An 18,838-nucleotide genomic window follows, 5' to 3' on the forward strand; every position below is an offset into this window, starting at 1 on the left:
AGTTTTAAAAATACCCAAAATGCACAGTAAACAGTAGTTAATTATGTACCTAATGTGAGGCAAAACTGTAAACCCAACAAATTTTTAAGTTATCATTAATCAGCTTGAAGCTAATAGCTAATTAAAACTGTTAAAGAAATATAAAAGTTCGAAAAAATTGATTTAAAATTATTCAAATCGTATTTGTTTTGCATAGAACGTGAAAATTTCAACCAGTACCGTTTGTGCGACAGGCCTGTTTGGTTTTGTAAATTTTTATCGTTTAGTAAATATTATTTTGTGTTATGAGTTTTAACTTCAACGATTTACTTTAGCCAAGATTTATATCTGATGATGGCATTGTAATGTCAAAACGGCCTTAAACAGCAGTTACAACATTTGAGCTGTATGTCGAAGGTAAAACTTACTTTTTAGTGATAAAATATGTATTTATTTTATTTACGTTAAAATTGTTTTCTTTATATTCCTCAAATTATTGTTCGAATATTGACCTGAATTAATGTTTTATGTAGATATAATTTGAAATTTAAGTAATTTATTTTGAGTTGCTGTATTCTAAAAATATTATCAATTACTCCATGAACCAAGTCACCATTGAACAAGTTTCAAACATAAAGAACAAAACATAAAAAATATATCCTGTTTTCATGTAGTAAAAAAAAAATACTATAAATTTATCTCTTACTCTCTGTGGCAAAAAAATCTGCTGGAGTGGAGGACATCAGTTATTTTTTTTGCTTTTGTGAATTCATCTGTTGATTTTGTTGCAGAAAATTTTCCCAATAAAAAAATATATTATTGCATTGCTATCAATAGTTATTAAACTTGAACTAGACTAGTAGAATACTTTGTAATTTAATTATCACCAAAAATGTTCTTGGGATCAGTAAAATTGTTATGTATAGGGTAAACAAATAAAGCATTTTAATAGGTACAAAAATAATATTTATTAATAAGTTCTTGCATATAAATTATGAACATTAAACAAACAATATAAAATTACAACACAGGGATTATCCAGTTAACAAACAAAACAATATTCTACACTATTTATCAGTCTTAACCTTATTACACGACTATGGAATACATACAAGTATTAGCAGTATTAGGTATAGTGACAAAGGAGCAGCCATTGAGAAAAAAACGTAAAATATGTCCAATCGGGGAAGATCACACAATCATAACATTTTTTTCAAGATCAGTAGGTGTTTTGATCTATCAATAGCACATATAAGAAAATCTAAAGTATAATATAATGAGATGTAACCAAACAATATTATACATGAATAAATATAAATTCCAATAAAATAAACAACTAATAGAAATATAGAATGGATTGAAATTAATAGAATCCAAACAAAAAAGAGGAAAATATGGTTCAAATTCTTATAAATATATTGCTGTATAATGTTTGTTTCCCTACTCTAGATAAAAGTTTGATTTATTTGCACCTACTTACTTGTGATTGTAATATTTATCAAATTTATAGCACTCAAAATTAAACATAAATTATACTGTAAACATTTCCTTTTAATATATCTGATTAAAAGTTAGGAAGTTTACCAGGAATTGTTTAGGAAATTGACGGTAAAGCTGACTTACCTGTGAATTTCCTTAACAATTTCTTTTAATATAAATAGGCATATTAAATAGAGCTGCGGTGTAAAATTATTAATCTTATCATGGGCTATAAACGTTACCATAGCCATTTTTAATGGTAGTAAAAATTATATGTTTCAAGATTTCTTGTAATGAGTATAACATGTTAGGCCTACTGTAAATCAATAGCACTCTCTGTGATAACTTGTAAGAGCCAAAACGATAGGAAGACTAGCTCTGCAATGGAAACAGCAATAAACATACCTTTGCACAATTAACATTTCTGATTTCTGTAGTTAAGTTTTAATTTCATTTAATGTTTTTAGTTTTCATATAGGTCAACCTGAAAACCAGTTTGTAATCAGAGAGCTGTTGAAATACAAATTTTTTATTATGTAGCCTATTTATTGGAGTATTTTCTTTTTAAATATATAAAAAAATAAACTGAATCATCAAGTTGTTTAAGCGCAATTGAGTGATGATATATTCAAGATTCAAGACCAGGGTTGCCACTGTCCCGATTCTGCCGGGACAGTCCCGATTAAGGTTCCTTATGCCGGCATTTAAGCCTATGTTAATCGGGGCCATGTCCCGATTTTTCTTTAACCTAAGGTGGCAACCCTGTTCAAGACTCACCTGACGTGTAAAAATGTAATTGTTGTAGCAGCATTGCACAAATTCTGTTTTTACAAAATGTTATTTACAGAAATATAAAAGATTACCTACTAACTGTGTTTGGCTACAATCTTGATATAAAATTATTTATTCTTTTAACAATCTATTGCACAATTAAAAGTTGAGTATTTTAATGAGGTTTTGAATCTATTATTTAAAACTAAAAGACCAACGCTAAAAATTACTTCAGAACCAAATGTTGTAGACTATACCATTTATTTAATACCAAGCAAATTGCTTAGAGACAAATTGGAAATGGGGATACATCTGTAGGGAATAGATGATTTTTTCACGATAAAAAATGTATATTGATATAAAATATTAATTTTTCTTTTTACTAATGGTGAAGTTCTTGATAACTTCCATGCGAAGCAAAGATAAGCAAAACATGATCAAAAACTATATTTACAACATCATGCTTTACATTCAGTATTGTTGAAATAATGCACTGGCCCAAGAATAGGGTAAAAATCAAAGCATCAAATATACATTACGGCATGGAAGAGATCTTGTCTTTACAGTGGAACCTCTTTAATCCGAACCCCCGTAATCCGAACGTCCACTAATCCGAACCCCTCATTGCTGTACTCTATACAAAGGACAGCAGTTCTTAACTGTATACTGTATTTAATTTACAGTACTGTTTATTCACCATGTTTACTACTGTATTAAAATAAACACTGTATTTTACTTTATAAAACATATTTTCACTTTTCCCAAAATAATGTTGATCAATTTTAGCCATGTTTTAGCTATTGTTATGTAAAAACAACAATATGTTCTGTAATCCGAACTATTCAATATTCCGAACTACCCCTGGTCCCAATTAGTTCGGATTAAAGAGGTTCTACTGTACTTCAATGCATGTCAAATATTCACCCATTTAAACATTGACAATCACACATCTAACACTCACACATAATAATTAAATTTACAGAGGAAACGTATCCCAGTCAAAATGTTACTTAAGCCTAACAAATAGGAGTCTTAAACTTTAACACTAATTGTTCCCCTTATAATACTGAAAATATAAGGAACGTCAATAGTCTAAGTTGTAGTACCCTAATATGTGTATACAAAATATATTCATGATGTAAACTAAACACTAAGTGAGAGATGAGTAAAAAAATTACGTTTACAGGCTAATAATCTTGAAAGCAGTGACTGAGATGAAAACGACTGCCGCAACCATGAACTGGAACCCCAGTGGAGGTGAAACAGCGTAGGACAGGAGGACAGCGACACCAGCGACTTGTGCAGTCAACAGTAGCAAAGTCAGATACAACAGCAATACAGCTGACAGCGATTGAATCTGCCACAGAAATTTGAGTTACGCACAACTGTGAGAGCTTACAAAGAGAAAATACTAGCATTGTGTGTATTCCAATGAAATTGTAAAAAAAAACTGAATACATTACAGCTTTTGGATATTTTTGGGCAAGGTATGCATACTGTAAAATCCTACTCAGAGACCTTGGAAACAAACCTTGTCCGGAACTTCGTATGTTTGAACCATCAGAAATTAGAAAAAAATGGACAAATTTGAAAACATTGTGAGTGAAAAATAAGTAAACTACAGTAATATAAGAAATGATAAAGGATTTTGAAAACTATCTTAATGTACTAGAAGAACCAAGAAAACACTGTATGTTAATAAAATATTTTATTTATAAAAAATATATGGATAAAATATTTTTTTTCCATAAACTTAAAAAGTGAATAGTGTAAAATCAAATAAATGCATCTAACAAAATGCAACTAACTTATCTTGTTATAATATTATTGGAATGTATAAAATTTACTTGAAAAAATCTTCTACCGGTTCCACTTACTACGAAATCTGTTTATAAAGTGTCATTTAACAACTTCCCACTATCAAACCCTGTGTCAATTAATTCAATCACACTCCCCCACACTGTAATACTGGCCCTACCAAAACTTAAATAACTTTTATGTATGATCACAAAAAGCTCTTTAGTCTAGGCCTATATCACTAACTTTGTTGTTCACCATTAAAACACACATCTCTACAATGTATCCATATATACTTTTCACGTGATCCTGAATCGTTTCAATCAATATTTCAGCCATTACAAGCTTCAGATAATAAATAATTAATCATTTTATTATTTTATCAAGTTCTCTTCTTAATGTTAATTCCATTGTAATAATTTGTATCGCCTGTATTTTCAAGGGTAGTAGAACAAATTTATGCAACGTTATGAAATCAAATTGAGAACAAGATAGTTTCACAGGCTTGCATTTATGAAACTGCTGTTCATTGTTTGATTATAGCTGACATATCACTTGCAGCTAATTGTGCTTGGGTTTACTCAAATTCTGTCTAATAGTGAACGTGTAGACCTAGGGTCAGAAAATATAATCTTTGGGGACTACTTTCTTAATGTCTAATTATAGATGTAACAAGATGATAAAATTTTAACCAAATAACTCAACATGATTCATTCTATTTTATACAATTAAACTTATCTCTATCCATATTTTTTAACAGTAAATAATATAGGCTTGAAAACCGAACAAGAGGTCCTCAAATGTTGCCTACTATTTTTAGATTGAACAGTAATGGCTGAAACAATGACCATTTAGAAAGAATTAGGCAAATTAGCCAGATATCCAGTTAGCTTAACGGACTATCAGTGCTTCAAAATTATCAATATTTATTTTCATAAACAGTTTTAAAATATCTTATTTTTTTTAATCTATCTATACTATTATAAAAAAGAGGTGGTTGCTGTATGTGTGTATGTGTGTATGGGAAAAGTAAACTCGAAAAATACTGGTCGGATTGGGCTGAAATTTGGCATGATGATAGCTCACATTCCCGATTAACATATAGGCATATTCTTATTTCAAAAATCCTTTCGGGCTCCGCCCCAGTGGCTCTGGAGTTTCCCATGTTAACCTTATGAGAAATGGAATTATTGAATCTTAACAGCTGTTTCAATTAAACAAGTTGGTTCTGTTCTATGATGTTCAATAGCATTAAAGTTAAAAGGATTACCAACAGGGTGCAGCACTATTATTTCTTTTACATTTATGACAACAGCTAATTTGCAACCAAAAGGTGAGTGAGCGTAGCGAACGAACTTCAACCTGGAGGCGAGTTAGCGTAGCGAACGAGCTAACCTGAAGGCAAGTGAGCGCAGCGAACGAGCTCCAACCTAAAGGTGAGTGAGCGTAGCGAACAAACTTCAACCAGGACGTGATTGAGCCATGCGAACGAGATAATCTTGAAAATTAAGAAGTTAAATGGGGCAAAGCCCGCGGGTTACAGCTAGTTTAATATAAATTCCAAAGTATTTTCTTTTTCAATAGAAAACTGGTAATAGTTGTTTGTAGGAAAATTGTCATTCGTTTTACTAGATTTTTTATTGAAGACAGGCACTTAAATATTCATGCTATACTGTAGGCCTAATATATTTATTACTTTAATTATACTGTAATAATATTTATGCTTGTATTTGTGTCTTTTACAGAACCAAAGCTTGTAAGTTTGTTCGTAATTATTGTGAAAGTTTGTTTTGTGTCGTAAGTTGTTTGTAAGTTTGTTGTTGTTGTAAAATTATGATATTTCTTGCAGGCTACCAGTCTACAAAAACGGCGGGGATGTCTGCTTCCCGACTGCGACATTTGCAACCATCATGCAGATATTTTTGCTTCTGACCAGGAAAGGCTGCTTATGATTAAAACATTTTGAACATTTTTTATAACACATTCCTGCAGCATGTGGGGTTTTGTTGTGACTTTACTCAACAAAGTTAGTATTGTTACCCAGTTTCGAGAAATTTTTTAATAAGTTACCTTTTTGTTTTGTAAAGGTAACTTAGGCCTATTACTCAACAATTGTTATTGACCATCACAGATTGGCATTTGCTGAACAATGTAGGAAAAATATTTGACATTAAGGATGACACGGATATTGACTCTAGGTAAACTAACCTGATTTTGATTGTTTAATATTTTGCAAGAAACATAATTTAGTCCTCTTTGATGTGCAGTCTGGAATTGTTATTTGTGACCTACGTAGCCAAGGACTGCCAGGACATGTGAACTGGCCCAAACTCAAAAACATGATAAAATGTGAGCGAGTCTGATTGAAAAGAACTATTTGACTAACCTGTTTGACGGCGGCATCGAGGGTTTGTGAGAGTGAAGTGCGAGAGCTGAGTAGCCACTGCAGCTCGTAGCAAGCACTGAGCAGGTCTGGCAACTGTCTCAGTCGACTCACCGGTGTCACTGAGCTTGACTGTTTACTGCTTGACACTGGGAATAACAAAACAAATAATTATTTTTTCATGTCTTCTTAGGTTCGTAATCTGTAAAAAATTAAAGCATAGAAGAAGCGAATAACGCTCATCGGAAAACAAAATATTTTTTTGAGAGGAAGGGTATTTAAGTTAGGCTTTTCATTTACTGATACACACAAAGACCGTTCCCTAAAAAAAAAAATTTAAAAATATCAAGATCATTTAAAAAAATTACAAAATACCGGTATAAGATAGGATTCAGTCATTACAGTGGTAAAAACATTGACAACTAACACAATAAATTAAAAGATATTTTGAAGCTTAGACTAATCTCTGTTTAAAAATCTATGTTGACCTCTGAGCTTTGTAGGCCTACATTAGAATTCTAAACGTGGAATTTTGCCTCACCTGAACCACCGATGGTAATTCCCTGACATCTCAAGTACTTTGATCACCAAACACTGGATACAAAATATGTTTTCATTTTACCTGGATTGTTTATGAGTTTATCCTTGAATCATCACTTTTACAATAATTATTAAATTCACATTGACAATTGAAATTTACAGTCAATCATTTATGTTTTTAACACTTTTGCTAATTTGTATATTTCTTTTGTAAGGGAATGAGGTAAAAACTATGATATCTTTTTTTAGCTAGCATTCGGTTAAAAGCACGATGGTAAATTGCATCTTCTTGGTAAAAAAAAAACCCCTACGAATGGGATCGAACCAGCAACCATCAGCGTTCTAGTTTGAATGTATTTAGAATAAGTTGATCTTAAACATTCTAAAAAATAGTTTAACATTTTAGAAGTTACCTTGATGAGAAAATGCCCTCCTTTGGTCTTGTGAAAACACGCACGTTTTCTTGTCTTGCTCAGCCCAGTTTTTTTGGGGCCTTACACAAGATTTGCTCATGGTGGAATTCTAAAACAAAAACCAATTGACAGCCAAGCTTTTTGTATTTTACAGTTTTGTAGAAACAAAGAAAACATGTAAAAAACTGAAAACAATTATTTAGTACCTAATACAATAAAAAATATGCTTTAAATATTTTTTGTTGTCTATTTTACTTCATATAGGTACAGTAGTCCTATATTATATTTTAGAAATACCTAGGACTACTAATGCAACTTTTAAAGTAATTTTTCATCATAGCTCCTATGTAGGTCAACTGAACATGCAGAATCCAAGTTAACCTCGTTAGATGACGTAAAACAGACCTTGTAAGACTTCTGTCAATGTCCTCTGTTACATAAGTTAAAGTCAATAGAAGGATAAAGAATACAGAATGCCCACCACCAGCTATCTTAGCACATTTGTAAAGTCATTAAAAGATTAAATTTAACCTACATTTGAGTGAGAAACTGTGTTTGATAAAATTATATCTCTTTCATACGTGTGACAAATCAGAACAATTGAATGTGCAATAACCGTCTTTAATTTATTTTAGTGCAAAGCTAGACTAACATAAAGTGGCAAGCTATACTTTAATTCAAATAAGTTTAATACAAAACTTAATATTTGATGTTACGCTTTCACATAAAGACATTGTTGAAAGCCGTTGATAGAGACACAATAGGTGGATGTAAAGTGTGTTGAATTACTTAGGTAATCTGGTACAAAAGATGTGAAAGCTGCGTCAACTGATAATAGCTTCTTAAGGATAATTTAAAATCATAATTTAGTAATTTTAAATCCTCTTAAAAGTCTAGATAAAAATATAAGTTGCTAATTTGGATCATTAATATACAAGCCACTAGTAGTTAAGAATAAGTTACAGCAAAAGAGTTTATAAAAACATTTTTATCAACACTAAATAACTTAAGTTAATTGGTTGTGGTTAAACAAACAGCTAAGTTAAAGAAACTACTGATCTTAATTAGGCTATATGATGATTTTATAAGAATTTTTTTGAAAGATAAATTCACCTCAGGGGTGGGTTCCAATGTATCATCTGGGGCAAAATGTAAAATTCATTATTATTAGCTTTTTACAACAAAATTAAACTAAACAATTAAATATGATAAATTACATTATTGTTAGGCATTATTGGTAGGTCATTTTTTACGGGTTTTATGGCTTTTCCGACGCTCAGTAAACATAACGTCCAAAACTTCACACTTTTTCACAATTTCACACTTCAGGAAGTGCGATAAGGGTGTGCTCTACCTCAGCTCGGGCTTTATTAGCTCTATGTTGCGCAACTGAACAGCGCTGCGAGAAGCGCTTGCAGACTATTTTTTAAATCCTCTCAAATTACTCAGTTAACTTTAAAAAAGTTTTCACCTGATGAAGGTTCCTTAACTTACTCCTTAGATTCAAATTTATGATTCTGTTGTTTTAATTTTCTTCTACAAATTCATTTGTATGAGTGAAAATTTAAAAACGTACGTTTTTATGTCCCTGGTCTTTTACTTCGTAGATACTGGATTTGTAGTTTATTATTATGTGTTTTAATATTTTTTGGGACGGGGGCAACATGTTACACACATTTATTTGGTTTTAAATAGGTTCTAGGTATTTTTTTCGTATTTTTAAAGTCTCGAAATTCACGACCATGATGTTGATATATGTATATAGTGAAGTCCATGTTTAGAGGTATTACTCTTTGGTCTTTGTGTATTCTCTTTTAAGTGTATTTGATTATTTGATTTCCGATTCAGAAAAAAAGATGTCGGCTCATTAACTGCAGCCTAAATGTATTTCTGTCGATGTTAATTACAATTTATAATAAATAGTATTGAAACTTCAATTGTGTTTTTATTTAAAACATGAAACATGGTGTCTTATAAGTGGGATACAAATAAATTCAAGTGCGTGAGTAATAAATTAACATAAAAATGTGTTATAACAATGAGTGAGTCGGAAGATGAAAACGTGCTTCAACAAACTGAACAAAGGACTGTGTCTAGAAAAACTGAAAATTTCACAATGGTTCCATGCAATCTTCAGAATTTTAATTTCGAGGGCAATTTAGCCGAAAATTGGAAGCACTGGTATCAGAAATTTGAGATTTATCTCTTGGCTTCTAACCTAAATTCTGAAAATGACGCTAGGAAGGTTGCTCTACTACTACATAATTTGGGTGACAAATGCATAGACATTTTCAATTCGTTCAACCTCTCATCCGAAGATGCAAAAAAGTACGACGTGGTGGTAAGTAAATTTGAAAACCATTTCTCGCCTAAGAAAAACCTCACGGTTCTGAGACATAAATTTCTAAATAGGAAACAGCTGCCATCTGAATCCATCGATAGTTTCTATACAGACTTAGTTAACTTGAGCCTCGCTTGTGAATTTGACTCTGTCCGCGAAAGTCTTGTTTGCGATGTCTTAATATCAGGGCTTAACTCTCAAAACCAGAATGTCAGGGAACGATTATTGAGAGAGCCGGAGATTAACTTGGAGAAGACTTTAGCAATCTGTAAAGCTGCTGAACTGTCTAAACAACACATCAGAGAACTTGAAGCAGAACATAATGTCCATACAGTAAACGTCCATAAGCAACGAGAGAGGGGTTACCAACAACCACAAACGTTCAGACAGAAACAGGTTTATCAGGACCAACGGAACAAATTTCATCCACCGTCACAGCAGAAATCAACTGGGACAGGTAGGCCTAACAAAAGTACAAGTGCTAAGAAGTTTATTTCAAACTGCCGTAATTGTGGGAAAAATCACGGTATTAACAAGTGCTCTGCGTATGGCTTAGTGTGCTATAAGTGCGGTAAAAACAACCACTTTGCCAGTGTATGCAAATCAGCCAAAAAGGTTTGTGAAGTAGGCCTAAGTTTAGATTCTAATTCGAGTGATGTAGCTATAAGGCAAGGTAGGCAAGACAGTTCTTCTAAAAGTACTTGTGCACAAGAATATTTTTCAATTGATACGGTATCGCTCACTTCTGAATCTATATCTAATTACGTGATTGACAAAAACTTTTTATTCAGTAATATATGTTCAGTTAATGATTCTGTTCCTAAAAATTACATGTGTAAATCCAGGGCTAATGAATGGCTAGAGAATTTGAACATTAGGGAACACACAATATCTTTTAAAATAGATACAGGTGCTCAGACAAATATCATCCCAATTGATTTGTTTAATAGGCTAGGCCTATCAAAGGCATTAATACGCACCTCGAATATAAATCTTAGTACATTAACTGGTGAAAAAATACCGGTACTAGGTATTGTAGATTTAGATTGCTCTTTCAACAGGAAAATGTTCTGTATTACTTTTGTAATAGTTGATGTGAAATGTTCGCCAATTTTAGGCTTAAATTCTTGTCGCGTGTTAGGTCTTATAGCAGCCTACAACGGTCAGGTATTGTCTGATGTTAAGAACCAAAGTGTAAATAATATTGTTCTAGGTCAAAATATGTATAGGCCTAATGAAAGTGTACATTCTGTTAGTAGCATTTTGAATGAATATAGCTCACTTTTTGATGGTAGTATTGGTAACATTCCTACAACAGTTCATTTGTCATTAAGTGAAGATGCTAAGCCTATTATTGAACCATGTCGTAGAGTACCATTCGCTTTGTTAAATCCTTTGAAAAATGAACTTGAATTAATGGAAGCTAATGGAATTATTGTAAAAGAAAATGAACCTACAGAATGGGTTCACAGTTTAGTTTTGATAAACAAAAAAAATTCTGGACTAAAGGTAGTATTAGATCCAAGAAACCTGAATAAGTATATACAAAGAACACACTGTCAAATGCCAACTATAGATGAAGTGTCATCAAAGTTTAATAATTGTAAGATATTTTCAACTCTTGATGCAAGCAGTGCATTTTGGATGCTTAAGTTGGATAATATTAGTAGCAAGTTGTGTACGTTTAATACACCTTTTGGTAGATATAGATACCTTCGTTTGCCATATGGTATCTCAAGTGCACCGGATATATTTCATTCTACTGTATCTCAAATATTTGAAGGTATTGATGGTGTAGTCACCTACATAGATGACATTTGCATAGGTGCTCCTGATAAACAAACTCATGATTTAAGATTAAAGGAAGTATTAAAAAGAGCTAAGGATTTTAATATTAAGTTTAACTCTAGGAAATGTAAATTTGCTGAGAGTGAAGTTTTGTTTTTGGGTCATCGGTTTACTGAGTATGGTTTAACTCCGGATCCTTCTAAGCTTAAAGCTGTACAGGAGATGCCAATACCTAAAGATCGTAAAGACTTGGAAAGATTTTTAGGAGTTACCAATTACTTATCAAAGTTTATTCCAAATTATTCGACTGTAACATCTCCTTTGCGAGTTCTTTCACATAAAGATGTTTTATTTCAATGGAATGCCGAACAACAAAATGCATTTTTGACTTTAAAGTCTTTGTTAGTATCTCCTCCTGTTTTATCATATTATGACCCAAGTAAGCCAATAACATTGTCTGTAGATTGTTCCTCATCTGGTTTAGGTGCTGTATTGTTATGTGGTGATAATCCAATTGCGTATGCGTCTAGAGCGCTCACTAAGACTCAGTCAAATTATTGTCAGATAGAACGAGAAATGCTAGCCATAGTTTTTGGTTGCACTAGATTTCACCAATTTATTTTCTCTAGGAAAGTAACTGTTGAAACTGATCACAAACCCTTAGAATGTTTGTTTAGGAAGCCCATTACTGCTGCTCCTTTAAGATTACAGCGAATGATGCTAAAAGTTCAACGCTATGACTTAATTGTTGTATACAAGCCAGGTAAATTGATATATATAGCTGATACACTGTCACGTGCAGCACTTCCAGTAGAAGGTAAAGAAGATATTGATGTTTTAGATGAGGACATCATTTGTGAGGTAAATATGTTAAAATCTTATCTTCCCGTGTCTGAAAGTAAACTAAACCTGCTAAGAGAAAAAACCAGTTCAGATGAATGTCTAGGTATTTTAAAGATGTATATATCTAAAGGTTGGCCTCAAAAGCCTGAAGTCAGTAATATGGTTTTACCATTTTGGAGTATTAAACATGATCTTCATGTTGTAGATGATCTTGTTTTCAAAAATCAATCTATTGTTGTACCTAGTTCACTTCATAAAATGATGCTTGAAAGTTTGCATTGTGGCCATGTAGGAAAACAAACATGTGAGATTAGGGCACGCAATTTATTGTATTGGCCCACCTTACATAAAGACATTGAAAGTTTTGTAAATAAATGTAGTGTTTGTGCTAAGTTTAAGCCTATGAATGCAAAAGAACCGTTGTTGTTTCATGATGTACCAGATTTGCCTTGGCATAAAGTGTCAGGTGACATTTTTGAGTTTGATAACCAATATTTTCTTGTACTAATGGACTATTATTCTAAATATATTGAGTTAGTATCTTTGTCAGACATAACTTCAAAAACTGTAATCGAGAAATGCAAATCAATATTTGCTCGCCATGGAATTCCTGTTACTTTAGTAGTTGATTCAGGAAGTCAATTCACTTCTAACGCTTTTCACGAGTTTTCTGTGTTGTACGATTTTAAGCTAGTGATAGTTAGTCCAAAACACTCTCAATCTAATGGTCAAGCTGAGTCAGGTGTCAAAATAGCGAAAAATTTACTGAAGAAAACAAAAGAATCTAAGTCTGATGTGTATCTTGCATTGTTAAGTTATCGTAACACTAGTAAACAATATCAACCTTCACCAGCAGAGTTAATGTTTAGTAGAAAACTCAATGGCCTATTGCCACTGTCTAAAAGTAGTTTGCAGCCTAAAGTAACAAAACCTAACAAAATTTTGTCAGACAAGAGAAAAGATTGTATTAAAAAGTACTATGATAGAAATAGCAAAGAGTTACCCTCTTTAAATGTAGGAGACAAAGTGTATTTTAAGAAAACTGTTGATTCACCTTGGACATCAGGAAAAGTAGTAGAAAAAAATAGAATCCCCAGATCCTATGTTTTGTCTGATGAGAAAGATAAAATGTTTGTAAGAAATAGGAAGATGATTAGGCCAGATTTGTCTAATGATACAGTTAATGAAACCATAATGCCTGAAACAAGTCCTAAGTCAGATTCACAAATCAGTTTGTCAGGTACTAATGGTAATAGCCTTATTTCTCCGCAAAGTAGTCCAGTGTTGTTTCAAAGACCAGTAGGCCTAACTCCTAGAATTTCATCAGAAGAACAAATTGTTAAAAGTTTCGATGGTTGTGTAAGCCGAAAGGGTAGATTGATAAGAAATCCAAAGCGGTTGTCTTATGATTAGGTTTTGGTGTATATTTTGTTAGACTTGAAAGGAAAATGTTAAAGTTGTATTTTGGAAAGTTAAAATTTTCAATTTTGTAAAAGAGAGGGGATGTTGATATATGTATATAGTGAAGTCCATGTTTAGAGGTATTACTCTTTGGTCTTTGTGTATTCTCTTTTAAGTGTATTTGATTATTTGATTTCCGATTCAGAAAAAAAGATGTCGGCTCATTAACTGCAGCCTAAATGTATTTCTGTCGATGTTAATTACAATTTATAATAAATAGTATTGAAACTTCAATTGTGTTTTTATTTAAAACATGAAACAGAATGTGTCCCTAGGGTACATTTTCCAACTTTCACGCTGTTTTTAGACTAATTATTCATGCCGAAATATATAAAGCCATATTTTTATGTCATCAATGGTTATTAAACTTACAAAAAAGGAGCATATTATAATTTTATTGTCATTGCAGACTGACTACCATGACAAAATAAGTCTGTCCCTCGATTTGGCGTCACGACCATTTGGGAAAATTTTTCAACTTTGGAGCACGACAGTGGCAAGCCTGGCGTCGATGGAGTCAGTTGGTTTTAGAGACTAGTTCGGGGTGTACGTCAGGATTGTAGTGCCGGTCGTTTTGAGTTGAAAGGAGGAATTACAAGATCAATAAAGGAAAGATTGTGTTTTTTGTAATTTTGGTGTGTCCATGACCGTACGTAGCCATTCGATGAAGTAGACATGGTGTTAATTTTTGTTTATAAGATATTTCAATTGCTAGATTAACCTAGAAGTCCACTTTGTATCCTCGAACATGAGGTGCAGGGCTACCGCCAGAACAGAGCCAAATAACACGTAATTTCACGACCAAAGTTTCACGACCATCGCGGTTTTTTTCACGACCAATCCAGCCTTATGGATTATAGTGTGTTTGGTCGTGACAATAACTTTAGTATAATTGTAAATTGAACAGTTTAGTTCAATTGAAACACATAGTTTTATTATAACTAACAGTATAATTGAAGGATTGTTTGGAAAGATTTAGATTATTCCAGACAATTCACGACCGTACCGCTTGTCCCTGACCATCACGTTTATGATTTCTATCATAAAAATTTCAAAAATTAAAATATCGTCATATTTAAATGTTTTATACACAAAAGAAGCACCCCTCTATACAAACATAACGATTTTTCGGGTCTCAGGTAAGTTTTTTCGGAGTAATACAAACTTAAAAAGATTTTATTGGCTTTTTTCTATTTTTTGAGTTTGTTTTATTTTTTTCTAGAAAGACCAAATATACCAAAAGCTCAGTGACCTTTTTATTGTATAATGGTCATAAAAGTAAACTAGTTTATAGCAAAACATAGTTATAAAAATAATATTAACTATTTTAAATATTCATTTAAACGTCCGTTATGGTCGTGACAGGATTTTGTGTTTTTCTACTAAAGATGCTCTTTAAAAAGAAAACTACCAAAGATATTGCGTTACCATGGACATTTTATGAAACTTCAAATGTTAATGAAATAAAAAAAAATAATAAAAGTTTTGAAAAAAGGGGGAAAAAATTTGCAAAGTGCTTTTCCTGAAAACGTACGTTTTTAAATTTTCACTCGTATGTGTAAAATGCTTTAGAAAAAACCTTATTTAGAAGTATTTACCAGTCACTTCCCACTAAAAATTCTACTACTACCAAAAAATTAAAAGGATACAAGCCTACAAAAATAAGAAATGAATAGTATACCTATATTAACATGGTAAATGTATTTTCAATCGGTTAAGAACTAAGCCTACAACGACGGAGATCCTAAACCCTTGGATTAGCGTGCGGTAGACAGGTACATTACAGCACACTCTTAAGGGTGAGTTGGGCGTTGTAAATCTTTACCCTGGTATATGTATAAAACCTATGTAGACAAAAACCCAAGCTTTCTAAAGCATTTCTAAAGTTATGGGAAATTTAATAAGTTTACTGTAAAAAAAAAATAAAACATTTAAGCAGTTTTACAAAATAGCCTAAAAGCTTGTGTTTTTAAAAGTTAAACCTTGGAAAACTAGGTTTAAGTTACCTTAACTTAAAATTTAATTTGGAATTGTTGCCAATTTTTTAATTAGGCCTAGTTGAGAAGTTGACTCAGTTTGATGGTTAACTTAGTAAATACCCCCGCCGCAGAAAACCTGCAGACTAAGCGAATTTCAACTTGTCTGATTACATTTTTACTGAAATATTTCCATAGGAATAAGACATATTTATTCCAAATTTAAAAATTTAACGAGTGCTTAGGTTTGCTGCTACGGGGAAGGTAAAAAGTGTTTTTGACCATACATCAATAGTAAGCCTATAGGATGAAATACTTAAATAAATTTGCCAAAATTTATTAACATATATCCATAAACAAGTAAACTACAACAGTTTTCATTTTCTCCATAAGAATAACAAGGGAATATTAAATTACACTTTTTTTAATTTACTCCGTGATTGTTAGGCATACAACAGCGCTTCAATATACTAAATTATTCCTTTTTTTAAGCTCTACAAAATGGTTTAGAAAGAAATTGCAATTTTTTTTGTTTTTAAGGTCAAAATTGGGGAAAACCCATTTTCACCCCATAAAACCCTGTTACCATGGTCCGATTATGCTGGTTCGTGAACTCGTTCGAATAAACGTAGGTTTACACGTTTGTACCAAATTTCATCAAAATTGGATCATTTTTGCTCGAGTTATCGCGCTAACGGACACACCTATATTATGAATTTGAATGGATGGTGTTTTTGTCCTCTGGGGACCTCAAAACGAAAAAGTAAATCCGTCCCGGGTCTAGGTCTTACCATGAGACCTACGGTAATAGCTTACTTATTATATGGGAAATTCGCTAAAAGTATAACTTAGGGCCTTTTCAAAATAACTTAGGCATAAGTTAATTGTGATGATAGCACTGATAAGGGTAAGGCTATGTTTCTTCAATTAAGTTAGTGGTAAAGAAAAAATGTAAGAAGCATAAATTTTACCATTGACTATTGAAAGATTCTACAGATAAGTACAGCTTCAAGTCTAGTAATCTTACCAAAAATAATGAGATTCTCATTGTTGATATCTTGAGTGTAAACACAGTAAAAAAACACTGCCAGTCTAAAATAAAACACTAGGTAAGTTAATAGAATAAGTTGAACAGAACGATTCGTGTCTAAAATAGTTTTGAACTGAAGGCACTCTTTTACTTGTCAAATCAAAACGCACTCAATCGTCCTCTGCTTCTCTCTTCTCTCCTATATTCTCCAATGTCAGTTATCTGCACAGGCACTGCACATCAAGACAACTGAACTGGAACTGGAACTATCTATCGAAACCACTTCGAAACTAAACAGGTTCAACCAATGACCAATTATTACGAAGGGGAGAAGAAGAGGATCAGGCAGGAGGCCGGCTCGTGCACTGTGGGAGTGGAGGGGATAAGCAGCTGAGTTCATTGTCAACAAAACGGGAGTATTTCAAAAGTTCCAAAATCGGAAGATCCAAAGAATATATTGCCGATCGGAAGTTCCAAAATCGTAAGATCCAACGTTTATATTGCCGATCGGATCTTCCAAAATCGGAATTTCCAAAGGTTATTTAGCGGGTCGGAAGATCCAAAATCAAAAGATCCAAAGAAAATATTGCCGATCGGAAGTTCCAAAATCGTAAGATCCAAAAGTACAGTCATAACTAGAAGTACAAATTTATTTCTTAAAGTAAACTTATGAAATAGACTGTCCGTTTCACTTTGGAACTTGTGATCATATGCCGGGTCGGAATTTCCAAAACTCTAGTAATCAGATCGGAATTTCCAAAACGCTAGAACTGTTGCGTCTCTCAGATTGAAGGCGTTTAAACACACGTCGTCACCAGCAACGTTAATGGTTATTTGTTTTGTTAATTGATATTTTAATTAATATTTTTGTATTCGTATTTTCAAGTACACACACTTAAATACACACGCATTCATACATACATGTATATATATAGTGTTGGTATTGTTTAATATTTATTTACAGTCAATAGTAAAATAATTTTTTTATTTTTATTCTTAAAAGATGGTTTAAGTATTAACCTTGACAATAACAATACTAAATTATCTGGCAAACGTCTTAAACAGATAATAACTTATTTTTATAGCTTCTGACAATTTTTGTTTACTCCGTAAGAGAATCCAGAATAAATCATTTGAAAAATGAAAAGATAATGAATTTGTCGTGGTTTATTTGAGCTGAACTATTAAGTTGTAATAGTGTACTAGTAACCAACGCTAAATATTTGAAGTTGTTTCCGGTTGTTGTAACAAACAGGTAGTTTCAAATTTAATTAAATTGAAATTGTAACGTTAAATTATATTTAGTTTTCCCCACAACTAGCGAATGTCTGCTGTAACCTAATTCAATTGAAATGTAATTTTTTCCTTACAAAGAATGTGTTTTATCAGGAAATGTAAAATGTTCAACTGTATATCAAACATTTGCGTCTAATCAAGTTTTGTTGGAGATTCAATTTGTGTACCTAAGTAAAAGGTTTTGTTGTAACAATTTTAAGTCATGTTTGAAAATACTTATTGTTCTGCAAACTATCGCTTAATCGTTGAAGATATGAGAATTGACTTAAACGACATAGTTTTTTGGTCTTTATATGTGTAAATAGCTGTTCTGAATTAAACTGTTTAAAAAATTGACTACTCGAGTCCCGTGCGTTCGACTGGCCAACATTTGTACATTAACTCCCTTTACTATTCAAATACTGTTTGCGTAACTGTGATGTATATGGGTTGCGTTCTGAATCACAAGGCACTGTAATTATAGATAGGGCTCAGATTATTAATTGACGAATATTGTGTAAATAAAGCAATTGTTTTAAATCCGCTTATTAAAAGTATGCTATCGTAAACGAATCAATTTAGCATTTAATTTGTTTAAATAATAGTGATATATTGTTATCAAATGCACAACAATTATTTTCAATAAATGTGTTTCCAGTTGGTGTCGTTTTAGTGCACAGGCGTCAACTAAATGTTTCACCCGTATTTAATGGTAGATTGTACAAATTGTAAACACTATCTGTTAAAGTTGAAACAAAATAT

The 18,838-nt window shown here is 32.2% G+C and overlaps 1 protein-coding gene across 1 annotated transcript; it reads right to left on the minus strand.

Moving 5' to 3' along the window:
• Positions 1 to 928: 928 nt before the first annotated feature.
• LOC128988615 (uncharacterized) lies at positions 929 to 17,045 on the minus strand. The gene is made up of 4 exons (XM_054410066.1): positions 16,799 to 17,045; positions 7,363 to 7,471; positions 6,413 to 6,558; positions 929 to 3,586 (listed from the first exon to the last, which is right to left on the minus strand). Exons 1-4 carry the CDS (start codon positions 16,817 to 16,819, stop codon positions 3,410 to 3,412), a joined length of 453 nt encoding a protein of 150 aa, XP_054266041.1. The 5' UTR covers positions 16,820 to 17,045; the 3' UTR covers positions 929 to 3,409.
• Positions 17,046 to 18,838: the final 1,793 nt, after the last annotated feature.

The sequence above is a fragment of the Macrosteles quadrilineatus genome, unplaced genomic scaffold (genome assembly GCF_028750875.1).
Source record: "Macrosteles quadrilineatus isolate MER2022 unplaced genomic scaffold, UCM_ALF_1.0 Scaffold_3__2_contigs__length_128488019, whole genome shotgun sequence".
NCBI classification, from domain to species: domain Eukaryota; kingdom Metazoa; phylum Arthropoda; class Insecta; order Hemiptera; family Cicadellidae; genus Macrosteles; species Macrosteles quadrilineatus.

Excerpts from the sequence above, each read along its gene's own strand:
- LOC128988615 (XM_054410066.1), bottom strand. The coding sequence starts at position 16,819 with ATGAGAATCTCATTATTTTTG. Across the intron at positions 6,559-7,362 it reads GAGGGCATTTTCTCATCAAG|TGTCAAGCAGTAAACAGTCA; the intron begins GTAACTTCTAAA and ends TGTTATTCCCAG. Across the intron at positions 3,587-6,412 it reads TCGATGCCGCCGTCAAACAG|ATTCAATCGCTGTCAGCTGT; the intron begins GTTAGTCAAATA and ends TTTCTGTGGCAG.